Genomic DNA, 19,153 nt, shown 5'->3' with positions numbered 1-19,153 from the left:
ATCTTTTGGCCCATTCTGAGAGCCCTAGAAGCCAAAAATAAATCAGATTGGTGGCCCATATCCATCGTTAAAAACCTGTGGTCAGGAAAAAAAACCTGAATATCTCATTAACCACTATATTTTCTCCACGTCACGTAAACACCGTTACTTACTATACTTCTCACAACACTGGATTCTAACCTTCAGATAATCTTTCTTACAAAACCGAACTCCGGCGTTATCAACGGTGGAGATATCTCTCTTACTTAAATCCAACGGTTAAAATTCGAAATCGTTGTTCCCAGTAAACCTCGTGTTTCTGTAGTGAACCAAAAAAAAGAAGATTAGATTAAAACACAACTGTGTTTCAATGTCTTCCTTTTGATTTCCTCAATTTCTAGGGTTCCAAAAAGATAATAATAATGTCTACAATCGAATTGCTAAGTTCAGGAATCCAAGATAGGTTTCGATTCTCAACTTGTTGTAGTACAAGTAGTTTACTGTATTTGCATGCTTCGAGCTTTTTCCGAGATCGGTCTTTAGGGTTTCGTCAGAATCCGTATCGATTTGTTTCCAATTCAATTCAGCTTCTTCCTCAATCAGTTTCTGGGTCGAGAAAACATGAAAGGTTCAATCTTTGGCAAGGGTTTCCGAGGAAGAAGAGTAGTATTGGTAGTAGAACGATTGTGAATTGTCAAGAAGGTGATCAGAAAGCTAGCTCGAATGAGAGGAGAAGTGGGGAGGGAGAAGGGAAGAGGAATTCGAATTCTTCGAAGCAGAAAGGAGGAGGAGGGAAGCAAGGTAAGAATGGGATGTGGTGGTCTAAAGGGAAGAAATGGCAATGGGAACCGATCATTCAAGCACAGGAGATTGGTGTTTTGTTGTTACAATTGGGTATTGTTATGTTTGTGGTGAGATTGCTCAGGCCTGGGATCCCGTTACCTGGTTCGGAGCCTCGGACACAGACGACGTTTATGAGTGTGCCGTATAGTGATTTCTTGAGTAAGGTTAATAACAATGAGGTTCAGAAAGTGGAGGTGGATGGTGTTCATGTTTTGTTTAAGTTGAAAGATGATGGGAATTTGCAAGAGAGTGAAACTAGTACTAGTAGTAGTAAGATGTCTGAGTCGTCTGAGGCTGTGCTTAGAAGTGTGACTCCGACTAAAAGGGTTGTGTATTCCACCACTAGGCCGAGAGATATCAAGACACCGTATGAGAAAATGCTCGAGAATAATGTTGAATTCGGGTCGCCGGATAAGCGCTCTGGTGGCTTTTTCAACTCTGGATTGGTAAGGACATGGCATTGTAATGGTTTATTGGCAACTTTTCAAAAAGCTTAAATTGATAAAGGTTTCTTCTTTTGTTGTTTTTGTTGTTTCAGATAGTTCTGTTTTACATCGCAGTGCTTGCAGGACTTCTCCACCGGTTCCCTGTTAGCTTTTCTCAGGTTTGCACATTCATGATACCGTAATGTGGTTTTTTAAGTTAAGGTCATGTGCACTTCCCTTAAAAGCTATGAGGTATACACAGAGTACAACGGGACAGCTGAGGACACGCAAGTCTGGTGGTCCTGGTGGGGGAAAAGTTTCTACTGAAGGTGAAACAATCACATTTGCAGATGTTGCTGGTGTTGATGAAGCAAAGGAAGAGCTAGAAGAGATTGTGGTAGGTTTATCTGTCCCTAAAAGATGCTGCACTTTGTTGAAATGATTGTCAAATCTTTCTGTTACAGCTATATTTTTGATAACCTTGTTAATTTCTCTTACGCTTGGCTTAATTAACTGTTGCAGGAATTTCTCAAGAATCCTGATAGGTATACCCGTTTAGGTGCTCGTCCCCCTCGTGGTGTCTTATTGGTAGGTTATATAATGCAGTTTGACCATTTCCTTTGTAGAGTTTATGCGCAATGTTTGGTTGTTATCTTTATGGCTTTATTTCCCTTTTTGGTAGGTCGGTCTTCCTGGAACAGGGAAAACCCTTCTTGCAAAAGCTGTTGCTGGGGAATCTGATGTCCCCTTCATAAGTTGCTCTGCAAGTGAATTTGTCGAGTTGTATGTTGGCATGGGTGCTTCACGAGTAAGGGATCTTTTTGCACGGGCCAAGAAGGAAGCTCCGTCAATTATATTTATAGATGAGGTGCGAATGCGTTATTACTGTTAAATTACATCCTGTACTTTGTAACTATGTAAATCTCAAAGAAAAACTCATCTGTTTTCTTTCACTTTTCAGATAGATGCTGTCGCAAAAAGCCGTGATGGTAAATTCAGAATGGTCAGCAATGATGAAAGGGAGCAAACTTTGAATCAGTTGCTCACTGTAAGTTTGTAATCATGTGGTTTTCATGCTAAAGTTCATGATCTTTGCATTATCCATTTATGTGTCGGAAACTGGTTTACAGGAGATGGATGGTTTTGACAGTAGCTCTGCAGTAATTGTTCTTGGAGCTACCAATCGAGCTGATGTCTTAGACTCCGCCCTGCGTCGGCCTGGGAGATTTGATCGTGTCGTTACTGTTAGTAGAATATCTTGCTTTCTTTACTTATAATGATCATGCAGTGTAATATACTTTATCAACGCTATCTGACACTTTTTTTCAGGTGGAAGCACCTGACAAAGTTGGAAGAGAATCCATTTTGAAAGTGCATGTTTCAAAGAAAGAGCTTCCTTTGGGAGATGATGTCAACCTAGCTAGTATTGCTTCAATGACAACCGGTTTTACTGGGTAAAACTTTGTATTTTTATTCTTGACCCGACAGTTTCTTGCCTGCTTTTTTACTCTATATCTAGTCAACTTTTATGTTTGGTTTTATAGGGCAGACCTTGCAAACCTGGTTAATGAAGCTGCTTTGCTAGCCGGAAGGAAGAGCAAGATGACGGTTGAAAAAATTGACTTCATTCAGGCTGTTGAGCGATCTATAGCGGTACACTCCTATTCTTTCTGAATCTGTTGAACAGCTCTACAGAATTTGTTCTTTACATCGCATAGTTTCTTTCAGGGCATAGAGAAGAAGACAGCAAGGCTAAAAGGTAGTGAGAAAGCTGTGGTTGCAAGGCATGAAGCTGGACATGCTGTTGTTGGTACAGCTGTTGCAAGTCTTCTTCCTGGACAGTCTCGTGTTGAGGTAAAGCAATGAGAACCGCTTCTTGGAAAGGGCCTAATACTAATGTTTACATGTTTTTATAATGCTCTCTGCTAACCCTTGGTGTTTTTAGAAATTAAGCATATTACCAAGATCAGGAGGGGCATTGGGCTTTACATACATTCCTCCAACGCATGAAGACAGATATTTGCTTTTCATTGATGAGTTGCATGGCCGCTTGGTAACACTTCTTGGAGGTCGTGCAGCTGAAGAGGTTGTTTACTCGGGGCGTATATCAACAGGTGCACTTGATGATATCAGGAGAGCAACGGACATGGCCTATAAGGCAGTAGCTGAATATGGTCTCAACCAGAAAATAGGACCCGTCTCTGTATCTACACTTTCTTCTGGTGGCATTGATGACTCTGGGGGTTCACCATGGGGAAGAGATCAGGTAACTCTATCCTTCATTAAGCTCCTAGTTCTAGTTAATCTTGTTCAAAATGGAAACCAAACTTAACATGTCAGACTTAATTCACAGGGGCATCTAGTTGATCTTGTTCAAAGAGAGGTGACAAATTTGTTGCAATCTGCGCTGGAAGTTGCGTTGACTGTTGTTCGTGCTAATCCAGATGTATTAGAAGGTCTTGGTGCTCAACTGGAAGGTAAACACATTACACTACTGGAAACTAATACTGTCTTCACTGAAACAAAACATGGAACCAGTTTTGTGAAAAAAAACACGAGCTTTGTATCCTCATGTGACCAAGTAAAGTAGGACATAGCATGATATTGTCGTTGGAATCACTTGTTGATGGCCTTTTTTCATAATCTAGCTCTTGGAATAGTTGACTCTGTTTTGAAAACATGTACATGGTTTCAGATGAAGAGAAAGTAGAAGGTGAGGAGCTGCAGAAATGGTTAAATAGAGTAGTTCCCTCAGAGGAACTTTCTATGTTTATCAAAGGAAAACAAGCTGCTCTGCTTCCAGCAAAAGCTAGCTCCAGTTAACATCTACAAAGCCTCTTGTATCTCTCTAAGGGCAGGCTTGTGTAAGCATCTGATGATGACTCTGCCACAGAATTAAAAAGCTAGAAAGAATCTATCTACCTCTCTGGCGAGTCCTGGCCATCAATGACTTCGTATGTATAGAAAAGAAAAAGCTTTTTTTTTTTACTTGGTATTAAACAGAGCATGTGTTGTAATATTTGCTACCTTTTTTCTGCAAAGTTATTGGCAATTGTATTATTGTTGTTCCACTTGTATATATAGAGACCATTTCTGTTAATATACAACTTCATATGGGAAAGATGAATCCATCATGTCCAAAATGCCATGAATGTATATCAGATATGATATAAGACGTGAGATTTCAAGAACATTTTGAAGCCTTTGTATATATTTATCATTATCAACTTAGAATTGGCAGCAGAGTACATAGATTATAGATTACACAAAGTTTATCTCATTTCTTGGCAAAGAGGCCACCGAAGCCGTCGTTCTTCTTCTGTGACACTGCCACTGAGTTTTTGTCGCCGGAAACGGTTTTCCGGCCAGAAACGGTGGTTCCTTGTTTCTCTTCAACCTTCTTGAGGAGAGGATCAGTCTCGTAAAACTGATCTTGCTTCGTTAAACTGCCGAGAACGAATTCGATGATACTCTTCTCTTCTTTCGTGCCTGGTGGTGGTGGTGGTTCCTTTGCCCCGCGTGGCGTATACTCTCACGGTGGCCGGAGCAAAGGACATTAGAATCAAAGAAGCCATTAATTCTTGTTGTCTTGTACTTTTGTGCTCTGTGTGTCTTCTCTTCAGCCGTTGGATCGGTGTGACATGCGCTCTCCACAAGTGTCTTATCCTTTTTTTCTATTTTTTTTTCTCTGACATGTGTATGTAATGTATGTATGCGTTGATTATGCTGATGAGTGATGATGATGAGATTATGAATAGCATGGAGAAGAATAGATTGATGGTATAATGATGAATGTGAACGTCCCACGTGCCGTTGCAACGAAGCAGGGCTTTGTTAAGAGCTGATGGATTTGTGTTGGTCTTACTCGTTGACCGTTGTTGTACAACGTAATTATTTAGTTTTTTTATTTACCATCGTAAAATATACTATTATTTAGAGTTATTAAGTTTCGAAAGAAGGAAACTGGTTTACCTTTTGGGATTGGGTGATCTGAAATTTTGACTAAAATATTTCATGGAAAAAAAAAAAATTAGTTATTGATTAGTTTGTTTGTATTATAAGTTTTACAAAATAAGAATTATTAGTTAGGAGGTATATTCATTCAGTCAAACATTTCAAGTGCCTTTGTACAACATTGTGGACTATTTAACCCTAAAAATCCATTGAATTTAAGACCAAAACTCAGACTATGTTACTAACAATATGTATAACGCGACAAATAAAGATAATGAAAACTTGAATCCTATATATAGACAGACCATAGACTATAGAGTATAACGCTCACGTTCAGCCACATATGATCTTTACCAATTTTGATTTTTTTTTGCCGTTGCGTTTCTTAATATTGATTCGTTTATTTTATTTTGTATCCTTAACATTGAATTGTGTATTTCCTTAACATTGATTATCACAAGTGCATAAGTACTTTTAACCACACACAAAAAAACAAGTGTTCGGCTCGAAGGAAACCCTGTTTCTTAGAATGGGCTAACTGCCATTGACCAAATCTTTTATAGGTGGTTCTTCTCGAAGAAAATACTGTATCTCGTTTCTATATATAGGATCAATATTAGTATTTAGCTGTAACTAAATTCCTACTATTGTATAAAACTGTAATATGCTTTCATTTTTGGTTATACATTGCTGGAAATTCTGATCTTGAAAGTTGAGTTTGCCAATAACATAAGAACCATTTTTATTTAACAGTAAGCCCATAACTAGTTTATGTTCACGAAATATTTTCGTTTAGTCTCAAGTTAAAAAAAAAAAAATGTATAATGTGAAACAATAATACAATATTACAAGTACATATTAGTTCATAGGAAGAAAAATCATAACATATAATCGATGTTTTAAATGGGAAAAAAAAAATAGCCATAACGAGAAAATTTATTTGCTTTCGTGTTCTATTATCCCAAATTATACACACAATAGTCTCATCTTATCGACCCAAATTTAATTTTCCCAACCACTTACTCCTAATTAATTGTAACAAAATAAAACATTTCTTACTATAGCATGATATTAAAATAATATATCTATGATTTCTTGATTATATATATACGCACATCCCTCTCCTTCACCATATGTGGCTCTCTCATCAATCTCTCCATACAACAAAGACAATATAAGCCGCATAAACCGGGAAAATGGAAGCTCTAAACTCTATCTTAACCGGCTACGCCGTGGCAGCGCTATCAGTCTACGCTCTATGGTTCTACTTCCTGTCCCGGAGACTAACGGGTCCCAAAGTCTTACCGTTCGTAGGAAGCTTACCGTATCTAATCGCAAACCGGAGCCGAATTCACGATTGGATCGCTGATAATCTCCGAGCAACCGGTGGTACGTATCAAACATGCACCATGGTGATACCTTTCGTAGCCAAGACGCAAGGGTTTTACACCGTGACGTGTCACCCCAAAAACGTCGAGCATATCCTTAAGACACGGTTCGATAACTACCCTAAAGGTCCGATGTGGCGAGCTGCTTTCCACGACCTGTTAGGACAAGGGATCTTCAACAGCGACGGTGACACGTGGCTCATGCAACGTAAGACAGCAGCGCTTGAGTTCACTACTAGAACTCTTAGACAAGCCATGGCTCGGTGGGTTAACGGGACTATCAAGAACCGGTTATGGCTTATATTAGACCGGGCAGTCGAAAACAACAAACCGGTTGATCTTCAAGATTTGTTTCTGAGGTTGACTTTTGACAACATTTGTGGTCTCACTTTTGGGAAAGACCCGGAGACGCTCTCTCTCGATCTACCGGAGAATCCGTTTTCAGTCGCGTTTGACACAGCGACCGAGGCTACTTTAAAGAGGCTTCTCTACACCGGTTTCTTGTGGAGGATTCAGAAAGCGATGGGTATTGGATCGGAGGATAAGCTCAAGAAGAGTCTTGAAGTCGTTGAGACTTACATGAACGATGCAATTGACGCTAGGAAAAACTCTCCCTCCGATGATCTTTTGTCTCGTTTCTTGAAGAAACGTGACGTAAACGGCAACGTTCTTCCGACTGATGTTCTTCAGCGTATCGCGCTCAACTTTGTTCTCGCCGGTCGTGACACATCTTCTGTGGCCTTGAGCTGGTTCTTCTGGCTCGTCATGAATAACCGGGAGGTGGAAAAGAAGATCGTTGATGAGTTATCGACGGTTTTGAAGGATACACGTGGCGATGATCAAGAGAAGTGGACGGAGGAGCCGTTAGAGTTCGACGAGGCAGATAGGCTCGTTTACCTTAAGGCTGCTTTGGCTGAAACGCTGCGTTTATACCCTTCTGTGCCTCAGGTGAATATCTAATCCATCATTTAATTATTTAATTACTTCGTCTCTGGAAACAACATACGTAACGCTTATGGCCAGGAGAGATTTGCATAAAAGACTTAAACTTAACATAAACATAATAAATTATTATATTAATATTGATTCATGTCTTAATATGTATACGCCCTTCTTATAAAGAAATTCCTGATTTATGTCTAGCTTGTAGTTGACTAGTTGTTAACTCCGTAATTTGTCCTTTTTCAGATGAATATTACAGATTTCTAATTATTAGTCCCTAAGCTCTAGCTAGAATCAAATGACTGTTACAAACATAATTAACTTTTACTTAATTTGAGCTATTTTTTACCAAAAAGAAAATGGCAAAATTTACGCAAAATTACTCCTCATTTATTTTGTAAGGTTTCTTGTCCTCATATTTCATACTGTAATAAAGAGCCTATGTATAACGTATTCGTAACGTTTCAAATAAGCAGGATTTCAAGTACGTCGTAGACGACGACGTTTTGCCGGACGGGACTTTCGTGCCAAGAGGTTCTACGGTGACCTACTCGATTTACTCGATAGGACGGATGAAAACGATTTGGGGCGAAGACTGTCTCGAGTTCCGTCCGGAACGGTGGCTCACAGCCGACGGTGAGCGGTTCGAGACTCCCAAAGATGGTTACAAGTTCGTAGCTTTCAACGCCGGACCAAGGACTTGCTTAGGAAAAGACTTAGCTTACAATCAGATGAAGTCGGTGGCTTCGGCCGTTCTCCTCCGTTACCGGCTGTTTCCAGTCCCCGGTCACCGCGTCGAGCAAAAGATGTCGCTAACGCTTTTCATGAAGAACGGGTTACGTGTTTACTTGCAACCTCGTGGTGAGGTGGTTGCATGATTAAAATACTAATTAAGGGTATTATGGTAAATATGTTTATCATTTGAAGTTTATTCAACCTACTTTTCCAATGTTTTCTCCACCTACAAAAATACGTATTATGATATATATATATATATATATATATATATATATGCACTTTTTGTGCCTTTGTTTGTTAAGTTTGTTCAACTCTTTTTGAATAAAAAGGTTACTGGTTTAACTTGAGTACAAATATAAGACGATTAGTGGACGTAAATAGAGATAAATACTAATGTCGTAACGTAAGTGGAAATCAATTTCACACTAATCTCTAAAATTCAAATTAACCACTTAATTACTTGAACAACATAACGTAAGATGAGAACAACCAAAAAAAGTGACGGATTTATCTATAATTCGTAAAAAAAAAAAGATCGACTTCAAAGTATCTAGGACATGAACCTTGATTTATTTTGATACGAAATGCAGCTTGAAACTTATGGTCTACAGAAAGTTCAGAGAAACTTAAAGGACAAAATTATTAAACAAAAGAAGAGAAGGATATAGATAGAATAATCATATAACGTAACGTCACATGATCATGAGGGTAGCTAGAACAATGGGAAGCAGATGTTGCTACCTTGAATAGAACCAGAGAGCATCTCTATCAGATCCATCTCTCTTCTTTCAGTTGTAGAGTTAGCTTGAGGCTCAAGAAAATCGTTGTGGCCTCCGTGCTCTATGGGGGTGGATGACGTGGAAGATGAGGATGACGGAAAATGAGTGTCCAAGTAGGACGACGTCGTACCGTTCAACAAATAAGATATGTACATATCAGACGCAAGGTGGGGTGTACTTGCCGGAGCTGCGATCGTTGCCTCTTGATGATGAGTTCCAAAGTTGTTGTGCAAGTTTAGGTTAGGGCTCTTGATCATGATCCCAGATGATGAAGATTGAGTTACCTCATCCGAAGTTTGGCTCAAACCTATATTCTCAAGAGATATCGGGTGGTTTGCAAAAAGGTTATGTAGGTAATCCAGCTCTTCGTCATATGGATCGCCAAGGATGGACGATGCGGCGGAATCTCCATCAGAATAGATCTGACGATCAAGATTAGGTGTAGAAATAACACTGATGGTGGTCTCATTCTTGTTCTCGTCATTGTTGTTCTTGTAAATACCATTATTATCGATGCTTTTGATGTAGTCTTGGAGAATGCATGGCCTTTTAGCTGAGGGAGAGCCATCGCTATCATTGTTATCAGCTTTTGATTCGCGTTTGTGTTTGCGTTTTGAATTTTGACGTCGTTTGGTCGCATTCCAATGGTTCTTGATAGAGTTCTCAGTCCGTCCTGGTATAAGTTTAGCTATCTCTGCCCATTTGTTCCCGATTCTCATGTGCGATTCCACAAGAACCCTCTCTTCTTCTTCACTCCATCCATCTTTCTGAATTTATTTTTTTGGCAAAATAAAAAAAAAGAGATCGAGGGACTTATGTCAGAACCCTAGATCTAGACGAAACTAAGTTATACGGAGAGAGATCTAGATATAAACCTTTATATCAGGACGGAGATGATTATGCCATCTCTCACGACATTGTTTGCCAGCTCTTCCCTCAAGTTTCTCCGATATCATCGCCCATTTCCTCTCCCCATGTTGCCTCACCAACCTTATCAACTTCCTATACATATAAAAGTTCGTAGTAATAAACGCATATACTAAATCTTTTTTGACTCTTGTATAGATGCATGGATGAATCAATCTACATAAACATTTATCGATCTATATGTACCTGTCTTCGTCCGCTGTCCATTGCCCTTTGATGAGGTTCATGTACGGTCGTTTCTTCGTATTGTTTTGAGAATATCTGGCTGCACGTTTAGTAGTCACCACTTCTCCAATAGGGCTTCTGTTACCGCCATTAAGGACCAAGTGTTTCTCCCTCGTCGGCCCAAACGTTGTGTTCTTTTTGTTATTGCTTCTAGTTTCAATCATCGACATTTTCGTCTTCACGATGGCTTGGTCTCTAGAACACTCTTGTTTCTTGGAGCACAAGGCATCATTCTTTTGGCCGTACAAGAATCTATCCACGGCTGTCAACGGCGGCGCAGCTCCATGGACAAAGCGCCGGTCTTCCATGGAAAAAAGGAAGAAGAAGAAAAGATTAACTAGTAGAAAGGAGAGGAGAGCACAAATCAAAAGGAGAGAGTTTAGCTAGTAATAAGGAATATGAGAGAACTTAATGAGTTTCTATATAAAATCAAACCAATGAATGACCCATTAAATTCCTTTTGTTTAAAAATAAAAAACCTTCTAGCTATGGTAGTTTTCACCCCCGAAGTTGAAAAGAAATGAGCAAGGAAGACTACAAAATCTGATAACTAGAAAATATTGATATTTTTTTTTGATTGTTACTATGAGGATCTATACGTATTAGTCACTAAATTTTCAAATCGATAGTTTCCCAAAATCCTCTATAATTTCCTATTGTACTTTATATGATGTGTCTTCTTACTACTAAGACAATATCTACGAACAACCAAAAGACTATATCTGTCAATTTATAGAATAATATACAATATTTAGTAAAAGAATACTTGTTTGGCAACAGTCTTTTTTTTTTTTTTTTCACTTTGCTACATAACTAACACATTCACTCAAAAATTATATATCTATAGCAAATGCTAATACTAAAATAGTTGAGCTAATATTAAAACTATGCATAGTATATGCTAAGTGGTGTGAAATGAGCTAAGGGGAAATGAAATACCAATTTTTTAAATACCAATCTATCTCCCGACAGTAACTAAGTGGAAGTTAATAAAAGAGAGAAAAAGATGGTAAGATTAGTGGGCTAATTTTAGCTAATGGTTATTTAAACTAAATACTAAGATTTCGAAAAGACACTCACATCTTCGTGCAGATACTTTGACGTAAAATATGAATAAATGGGTTTTTAGGAACTCTTGAAATGAGAACTCTGTAAATTTGTAACGGACGAAAGTGGTTAATGCCTTAATGGAGAGAAAATCAATGGTTACTTACAGAGCCGTGCCAAATAAAAACATGGTTACTATGCAACAAATTAATTAATTTTAGTTGACTATAAATCTACAATTATTTCGAAGGATAAATTTAGGAGGCGACTAAGACCATCTTTAGTCGAGAACGTGTAAGCGTTACTCAGAAAACAAAAAAAAAAGAATTTATTATACATATTTCTTTTTTATTTATTTATTAATATATGTACCAGTGAATAACTGACACATGTCTCTTTACTTTAAGAACCGATTCTTCAGATACTCCACCAAGCAACGATTACTCTTATTTTTTACTTTCTCTCTTCTTTTTGTTATTATTTTAATAAGAGTAATTGCAAGAGCAATCCCCACTAATGATGCTCTAAGCCCATACAGAACAAATATATATTCGAAAAATTAATTGCTACCTGAAATTAATTTTTGGTTTAGTAATCTTTCGTTTCTATATGTACACTTTTATCTGTCTTTGGTTCAATAATTAAGTGATTAACTATTATTCGGCTCAGTTGTAACAAAAAAAAACTATTATTCTGCTCAATTTTGTGCTTCCTTACTGGTTTACTGGGCCTTTGTACAAACTAGTCGGGCTTAATGATTGATATACACCAAAAACAATTAGGGTTTTTTTTCTCCAGTTTTAAGAAGATTTATTGGTAATTACAGCGGCAACAGAACTTAAGGTTCGTCTTGTATAATTTGCCCTCATTAAACAGCGTTTAAATTTTTGAAGAATAGAACAGAGAATCTGAATCAAATTAAATAGAGAGAGAGAGATGATATAAAAAGTTATATTGAAAGTTTCAAATTTATTAGACTTTAGGGATACCCCATTGGCCATTACATAACTTTTAATTTCAGATAATTTTTGTAGAATTACTGCAAACAGTAGCAGTTTACGCCAGGGCAACCATATGGGAGAAGATCCTGGTGACGGCAAACGAATCCACACTCTTCCTCCGTACAAGGCGTTGATGGAAACCACTTCGTTCATTATCTTCCACTAGTTTTTTCTTTACAGCATTAAAAAAAGTCGGATTTGTATTGGTAAGCCATAGCTAGAGTCTTTGCTGTGTTTTTTTGACATATGTTATTCTATTAAATTTTAGTATATAAAGTCTATTAACCTCATTAAGTTTTAATTAAAAATTCACTAAAAAATCTATTTTAGAGGAACATAAAATTTTTTTTAAATATTATATATGAACTCAATTTCATATTTCTTAATCTTTATTTGTACTAATAGAGTATTATATAATCTACTATATGTTTGAAAAGAAGATAAAAAATCACATGAAACTTAAGAATTTGTATTTAAATTTTATACAAAAAGATCTTATAATGAACTAACAAAATGCTAACGTGATAATAAAACAAGATGATATGACATATGTAAAAAAAAAGTTTTACTTATGTTTTATTTATATTTTACATATGTTTTGCTTATTTTTTTGTTAATATACTTTTCATATTATAAATATATGTAAGAGATTACGTAAATGCAATATGTTATTGGGAAATTAATTGGATAAATAATATGTTTTTCAGTTTTATGATGTTAGAAAACCGCTTAAAAAAAAATATATAGAGAAAAGATAATATTAGGTACTAAATATGTAAATCATAATGGATATATTTTAGGAATTTTCAACAACATGAAATTTGTTATCTTCGTCCACTTTTTCAGAAAATAATATTTTCATCACAAGATTAACAAGATTTTATTGTAAATAATAACTATATTTATTCAACCTTTCAAGAACCAAAAAATGACTAATTTGTTGCCATATATGAACACTTACACGTAAGATTCATATTTATATAGAATTTAATGTAAATCATATTAAATATATGTATCAAACAATCAAATCATGTACATATATATATGTGTAATTCTATCATAATCACATACAATAAAAATAAATAAACAACTAAACGTACATCATCCACTCATTGCATGGGCAACCATCTAGTATTTATCTAGTTAAAACTTAAACTTGTAAACTCACTTTACAAATGTATGAACTAATCAAATTTTACTAAGTGAATCTAGGTGTTGATTCAAATGGTAACAAAATATAAAATCATGTAAATCAGTATACAATTAAGTGTTTTTTTAATGGGTGAAAAATTTAGAGGAATAGAAAATTGGAATTAAACAAAAGAAAGATGAATTAGTAATTATTAATAATTTTACCAAAAACTCTTTTAAAGAGCGATATTTTCAAAAATACCTATCTTCTTTATTTTTTTACAAATATTTCCTTTTTTGTTGTCTATTTATAATAATACCTTTTTCTATCTACATTATACTAAATTATAAATCATAAACTTCAAATACTAACTCTATCCCCTCAAAACTACATGTCTACATTACAATATATATGATCATATTGAATAATTTTATGACGAATAACTTCATGCCAATCATTATAAACAATGATACGGTTTGAAACTATGCAAAACATAAATTTTGTCATCATTTAGGCCTTGAATGTTTTGTAGATTTTGAGAGAGATTTTGGTTTTTGTTTTTCAAAATCTCATTTTTATACCAATCAAGATTTTAAAATTTTGGTTTTCCTAAAATTTAGGGAAACTATTTTGTTATAGTCTTCCATTCACGATTCTAGATTTTCAATTGTTCTATAATTTAGGAAATCTAGTTTTTGATTCTTTACGTTAATTTTTCTCAAAAACCAAAAACCTTTTTTTTGAGATTTTTCATTTAAAAAACTAATACCAAAATCTAAAACTAAAATCTAAAATCTAAAAACTAAAAACTAAATCCAAAAACTCAATTTAAAAGCAGTGTTCATTAAACCAAATAAAAGCAGGTCAATTAATCTGAATTCGAGAGATTACACAAATCATTTTTGTCTACATATAATTCAACAGACGGTTTGTATATATAATTTGACAGACGGTACATCTTTTCTATTATAAATAGTAGTAGAGTCTAGTGTTGTAGTCTAATTACTCAACTTCTAGAAAAGAAAAAAAAAATCTCTAGAACACCTCTTTCTTTCGTTCTAAGAAAAATGAAACTCTCTCAGGTTGTGAAACTTGTGATCATCTTCATGCTAATTGTATTTGCCACAGGTTCTTCATACACAAATATATATTCAAAAAATTAATTGTTAACGTTCTCTGAAACTATTTTTGGTTTTAGTAATCTTTCGTTTCTATATACACTTTTATATGTGTTTGGTTCAATAATTAAGTGATTAATTAATTATTATATTCATTTTGACACACTGGTCATGGACCAAAATAGACATAGACATATTGCCAGTCAGTAGATCCACAATTGGCAACTTCTAGAAACAGAGACAAAATTAACGTTACAAGAAAATTAATAGACCTCAAGAATTCATAGATGTCAAAATAACATTATGTACTTTCAGTAAACTAAATTAAAAAGTAGGTCGTTAAATCCGAATTCCAGAGATCTCCACCGTCTTTCTTTTGTTTGATTCGAATTTTTTATTTCTCTAAAATTTTCACCCATAAAAAAAGCTTAAATATGATATTGATTCGCTTAGTAAAATTTGATTAGCTTATACACTTGTAAAGTTAGTTTACAAGTTCTAACTATATAAATATAAGTTAAAGCATTTTATGGACATTTTAAATGAGTTTTATGTGCAACATTTTAGCATTTTCATAGCAACATTTGAGCATTTTTATAGCAGAAACTAGCACTCAGAGTGCATAACTAACATGCGAGTTGGCTAAAAAAAACTTTTTCAAAAAACTTTTCATCTCTCCAGAAATTGAGAAATTTAATCATTTGTTCTCTCTTTTGTGAAGATGAAGTTATCCGCCGTTATCATTGCTCTTCCTCGCTGTCGCTAGCACAGTAGCACTGCTAGGTAAAATCGTTTCTCTCGTTAAAGATCCCGATCTTTCTTTTTAGATATATTAATCTGCTAATTTCTACATATATGATGGTTGGTTACAATTGCAATTGCAAATGGTTTTAATCTAGACGCTTTAAAAATTTGTAGAAAACCTTAACAAAATAAAATGCTATTGAACTTATTACTAGACATTTGGTCAATTAAAATATGTAAATGTACGTAGTTCTAACTTTTTACTGGTAGTTTATGTAAAGAGCACAGAAGAAGGTTGACTTCTCTGCAACTATATAGGAAGTTTAGATCGAGGCCCATTTATAAACTATATCTGACCCAATAACTCTAATTTTGGAAGACTAGAGTAGTAACTCTAATTTGAGATGTGGTCTGTTTTGTCCAATTCATAGACGAGTCCAGGATTTAGACCGGCTAATGGGTTGACCTGACCAGCTCCAATCCATAAGCAAACTCAGTTGATGCACTTTTTTAATGAGAATGCTTAAATTGAAATCTTACGATGATTGATTCAAATCGATGCAAAAACACTCTAGATTAAAGAACCACAAAAACAAGAACAATATTATAATGATGGATGACTATGGTGAAACTGATGCCTCATCAGTTACCATCAGTATAAACAACAATGGGACTTCTCACGTTATGTGTGCCATCTGACCATATTAGATTTGCAGACGGAGGTGGTGTTACGCTGAGATTACTGCCAGTAACAGTCACCGTGAAAGACTTATTCTCGTTCACCATCTTAAACGACAGAACACTAGGCGTGACCGTAATGTTGAGCTTAGATCCGTGATTAAGGATAATCTTTGATTTGTATGTAGAGTTAGGGGTACCAAGGTTAGTGACAGTTCTATTGAAATCCACCGTGAAGGAGCTATTAGAACTTGTAAGTTTAGCCGACATAGAAGGATAGTTGAGGTTTCTTGATAAGGTGTTTCCAGAGCAAGTGACGTTTTCACCAGAAATGAGTTTAAGGCTTTCTGACGTGTGGTTCAAGCTGCAGAGAAAGGCGATGTGGTCTGATTTGTTCAGTTCGTAGACAAGTCCAGGGTTAAGAGCGGCTATTGGGTTGACATGCCCAGCTCCATAAGCAAACTCGGTCGATGCAACTCCAGTTTCAGTAGCATTCATTGGCCAAGCTGCAAAGATTCATTAAGAGAGAATGTATAAGAACAAGATTGTCAATAAAGATTTACTTGCCAGAGAGTTAAAAGTTGGATTTTTTTGGTTTACTGGTTGTCATGATGGCAGATTGGATTACGGAAGGAGACCATTCAGGATGAAAAGTCTTGACGTACGCGGCCACGCCTGCAACGTGTGGACAAGCCATAGAAGTTCCGGACATAACAGAGTATTTCACACGTCTTGGGTCACTCTTATCGGCAGATGGTGAAGCCAAAGGTGAATAGGCAGCGAGAATCTCCACTCCTGGTGCTGTTACATCTGGCTGCAATCCATCCACCATTGTCTTTTCAGACCAAGAAAAAAAACAGAAGAATCAAGATTCAAGAGCATAAACGTGTTATATACCTTTAGAAGATCAACTGCAATGTTGTTTGGACCGCGAGAAGAGAAGGAAGCAATTGTAGGAGCTGTTGGATTAAAGATTGCCTCAGTTCTTAGAACAGATCCTTGCGGTGACCTGAGAAAGAAAACAAACACAGTGGATATCAAGACAAAGAAGGTACAAAAATGTAAATAATAATGAAATAGAGAGAAGATATTTATATACTTGGTGGAGTTAATGTAAGAGACGAGAGAGTCAAAGTCATCTGATGATAAAATAGAGAAGGGACGAGAGCTAATGGTTGCAAAGTCTTTTTTGGAGGTAGTTATGGTTGCAACAGCTACTTCTGACATACTTTGATATCTTGAAACCATGATCTTTCCCGTCATGTTAGTTTCTGAAATAGAATTTTCTGAAATAGAATCTACGTACACCAGAGGATACTTCTTTTCTTTCAGATCAAAAGCATTCACTGATTTCCCCTGTTAATAAAACATAATATATATAGAGTCATTGGTAATATAATGAGGCAAATATACTCTGATGATAATAAAAATGAGTGTTACTAATACTTACAACAAGTGTCTTGCCATTTCCAAGAACAACTTTGGTTGAAAACCTACGGTTGGTGGTGGTAGCTGCAACAGATAACACCCACGGCGCTACGCTCGCAACTGTGGCCGGATCCGGACCAGAGTTACCGGCTGAGTGCACAGTGAGAATCCCTTTGGCCATAGCGTGAAAAGCTCCGATTGCAATTGTGTCCTCTTCATACAAGGAGGGGTGGTCTCCCCCTAGAGAGATGCTGATGAGGTCAACACCGTCTGCGATCGCGTCATCAAACGCAGACAGTACTGACTCAGAGGAACACCCTGTCATGGTGCATACTTTGTAAGCTGCGATTCTAGAGGCTGGAACACCGCCTCTTGCCGTGCCATTTCCTATTCCAAAGAAGCTTGTGTCCGCAACTGCGTTTCCAGCCGCTGTGGAAGCTGTGTGTGTACCGTGGCCTTGACTGTCTCTAGTGCCTTCGTTTGTGTAGTCTCTTGCTCCAATTAACTTGCTGAAACATTACAAAATACATCAAATATATCTCTGCCTAGCTAGAATAATAAGAATAATCGTCCGTTATAATATTTAAGAGAATTACTTGTTGCAAGTGAAGTTCTGGCCACCGGAACAAACACCTTTCCATTTCTTAGGAGGAGGACCAAAACCTTTATCAGAGAAGCTCTCTGATTCTGGCCAAATCCCACTGTCGATGACTCCTATAATAGTATTACTCTCTGTGGCCACGTTTCGCTTTGTATTCTTTCCTTCCTTCATTCCCATGAAGTCCCAAGAAGCCGTCGTTTGGAGTTTGTAGTTCTTGTTGGGGAACACAGACACAACTCCCTCCATTTCTAACAACACAATAAGTATTTAAAACCTTTTACAAAAAATTCAACCTGAAATGTTTATCAATACAAGAACACTAATCGGCTCCCTAAGCATTGGCTCGTTTGAGCTAATCTTTTGTTGACAAAAAAAAAAAAAAAAAANCTACTCGTTCTCGTTCTGACTTAGTGAGTCGGGCAGCGAACCCATTGAAACTCCTTTTGTAACTTCTCACCAAACGACCTTCGATTGAACTAGAGTATATACATATATGTGTATATCATTTATTATAATCCTTATAACGTAAACTAATTATGAACCATCATTGATTAAAGAATGAATTAATAAAACCACACCTTTCTCCGGTGACGTCTTGAAGAATACTTATGTGATTCGACATTGGTGTGTAGTCTTGTCGAGACGGAAGTGAACCCATGTAGACAACATAGACCTTCACGAATAATTATCATCATCATGTAAGATAGATCGTATAAATAACGAGAAACAAAATATATTGACAATGACAATCATATATAGACTATTACTTGTTTTTCTTCAGGATCATCTATGATTGCTGAGACAGGACTCAAAAACAAGACAATGAGACATGGGAGGAGACAAAAGGAAGCTCGTTTAGCCATTTTTTTTTTTACAAGTGAATAAAACTTTCAATCTAGTTTGCCCAACAAAAAAAAAAGAATTAAATTTCAATTTCTATGGAGATTGAAAGGATGTATGAAATAGTAGAATCATGTATATATACCTAAAAGAAAAAAAGGAATCCTAATTAAATCCCTCTGATTCTGTTTCTTTAGTTGTCCCTTAATTATAATAGAAAATAATATTACCATATATGTAATGATAGGTGTATCAATTATCAAATGGTATCATATGACCAAAAAAACTAGATTACCATTATCCTAGTGATTTTTTTTTTGTGACAAATGGTATGTCGAAAAAAATAGAATGGTATCATTGTATG

General features: G+C 36.1%; 3 protein-coding genes and 1 pseudogene across 3 annotated transcripts; 2 read left to right on the top strand and 2 right to left on the bottom strand.

Annotated features, from left to right (window-relative positions):
- LOC104736120 (ATP-dependent zinc metalloprotease FTSH 9, chloroplastic) lies at positions 282 to 4,374 on the top strand. Its single transcript, XM_010456054.2, has 13 exons — positions 282 to 1,268; positions 1,361 to 1,426; positions 1,510 to 1,644; positions 1,770 to 1,835; positions 1,930 to 2,115; positions 2,209 to 2,295; positions 2,378 to 2,491; positions 2,577 to 2,701; positions 2,792 to 2,900; positions 2,976 to 3,101; positions 3,193 to 3,513; positions 3,601 to 3,724; positions 3,943 to 4,374. Exons 1-13 carry the CDS (start codon positions 402 to 404, stop codon positions 4,068 to 4,070), a joined length of 2,454 nt encoding a protein of 817 aa, XP_010454356.1. The 5' UTR covers positions 282 to 401; the 3' UTR covers positions 4,071 to 4,374.
- LOC104736111 (cytochrome P450 86A1) lies at positions 6,323 to 8,570 on the top strand. Its single transcript, XM_010456042.1, has 2 exons — positions 6,323 to 7,537; positions 8,008 to 8,570. Exons 1-2 carry the CDS (start codon positions 6,398 to 6,400, stop codon positions 8,407 to 8,409), a joined length of 1,542 nt encoding a protein of 513 aa, XP_010454344.1. The 5' UTR covers positions 6,323 to 6,397; the 3' UTR covers positions 8,410 to 8,570.
- LOC104736100 (myb-like protein Q) lies at positions 8,982 to 10,508 on the bottom strand. Its single transcript, XM_010456032.1, has 3 exons — positions 10,162 to 10,508; positions 9,924 to 10,050; positions 8,982 to 9,815 (listed from the first exon to the last, which is right to left on the bottom strand). The coding sequence occupies exons 1-3, from the start codon at positions 10,506 to 10,508 to the stop codon at positions 8,982 to 8,984; spliced, it is 1,308 nt and encodes a 435-aa protein (XP_010454334.1).
- Positions 15,792 to 18,812, bottom strand: LOC104756342 (annotated as a pseudogene).

This window comes from Camelina sativa, chromosome 2 (genome assembly GCF_000633955.1).
Source record: "Camelina sativa cultivar DH55 chromosome 2, Cs, whole genome shotgun sequence".
Lineage (NCBI taxonomy): Eukaryota > Viridiplantae > Streptophyta > Magnoliopsida > Brassicales > Brassicaceae > Camelina > Camelina sativa.
This window is presented reverse-complemented; position numbering and strand designations above follow the sequence as displayed.

Excerpts from the sequence above, each read along its gene's own strand:
- LOC104736100 (XM_010456032.1), bottom strand. The coding sequence starts at position 10,508 with ATGGAAGACCGGCGCTTTGTCCATGGAGCTGCGCCGCCGTTGACAGCC. Across the intron at positions 10,051-10,161 it reads TGGACAGCGGACGAAGACAG|GAAGTTGATAAGGTTGGTGA; the intron begins GTACATATAGAT and ends TTATATGTATAG. Across the intron at positions 9,816-9,923 it reads ATCTCCGTCCTGATATAAAG|AAAGATGGATGGAGTGAAGA; the intron begins GTTTATATCTAG and ends AAATAAATTCAG.
- LOC104736120 (XM_010456054.2), top strand. The coding sequence starts at position 402 with ATGTCTACAATCGAATTGCTAAGTTCAGGAATCCAAGATAGGTTTCGA. Across the intron at positions 1,427-1,509 it reads TCCCTGTTAGCTTTTCTCAG|AGTACAACGGGACAGCTGAG; the intron begins GTTTGCACATTC and ends AGGTATACACAG. Across the intron at positions 2,296-2,377 it reads CTTTGAATCAGTTGCTCACT|GAGATGGATGGTTTTGACAG; the intron begins GTAAGTTTGTAA and ends ACTGGTTTACAG.
- LOC104736111 (XM_010456042.1), top strand. The coding sequence starts at position 6,398 with ATGGAAGCTCTAAACTCTATCTTAACCGGCTACGCCGTGGCAGCGCTA. Across the intron at positions 7,538-8,007 it reads TATACCCTTCTGTGCCTCAG|GATTTCAAGTACGTCGTAGA; the intron begins GTGAATATCTAA and ends TCAAATAAGCAG.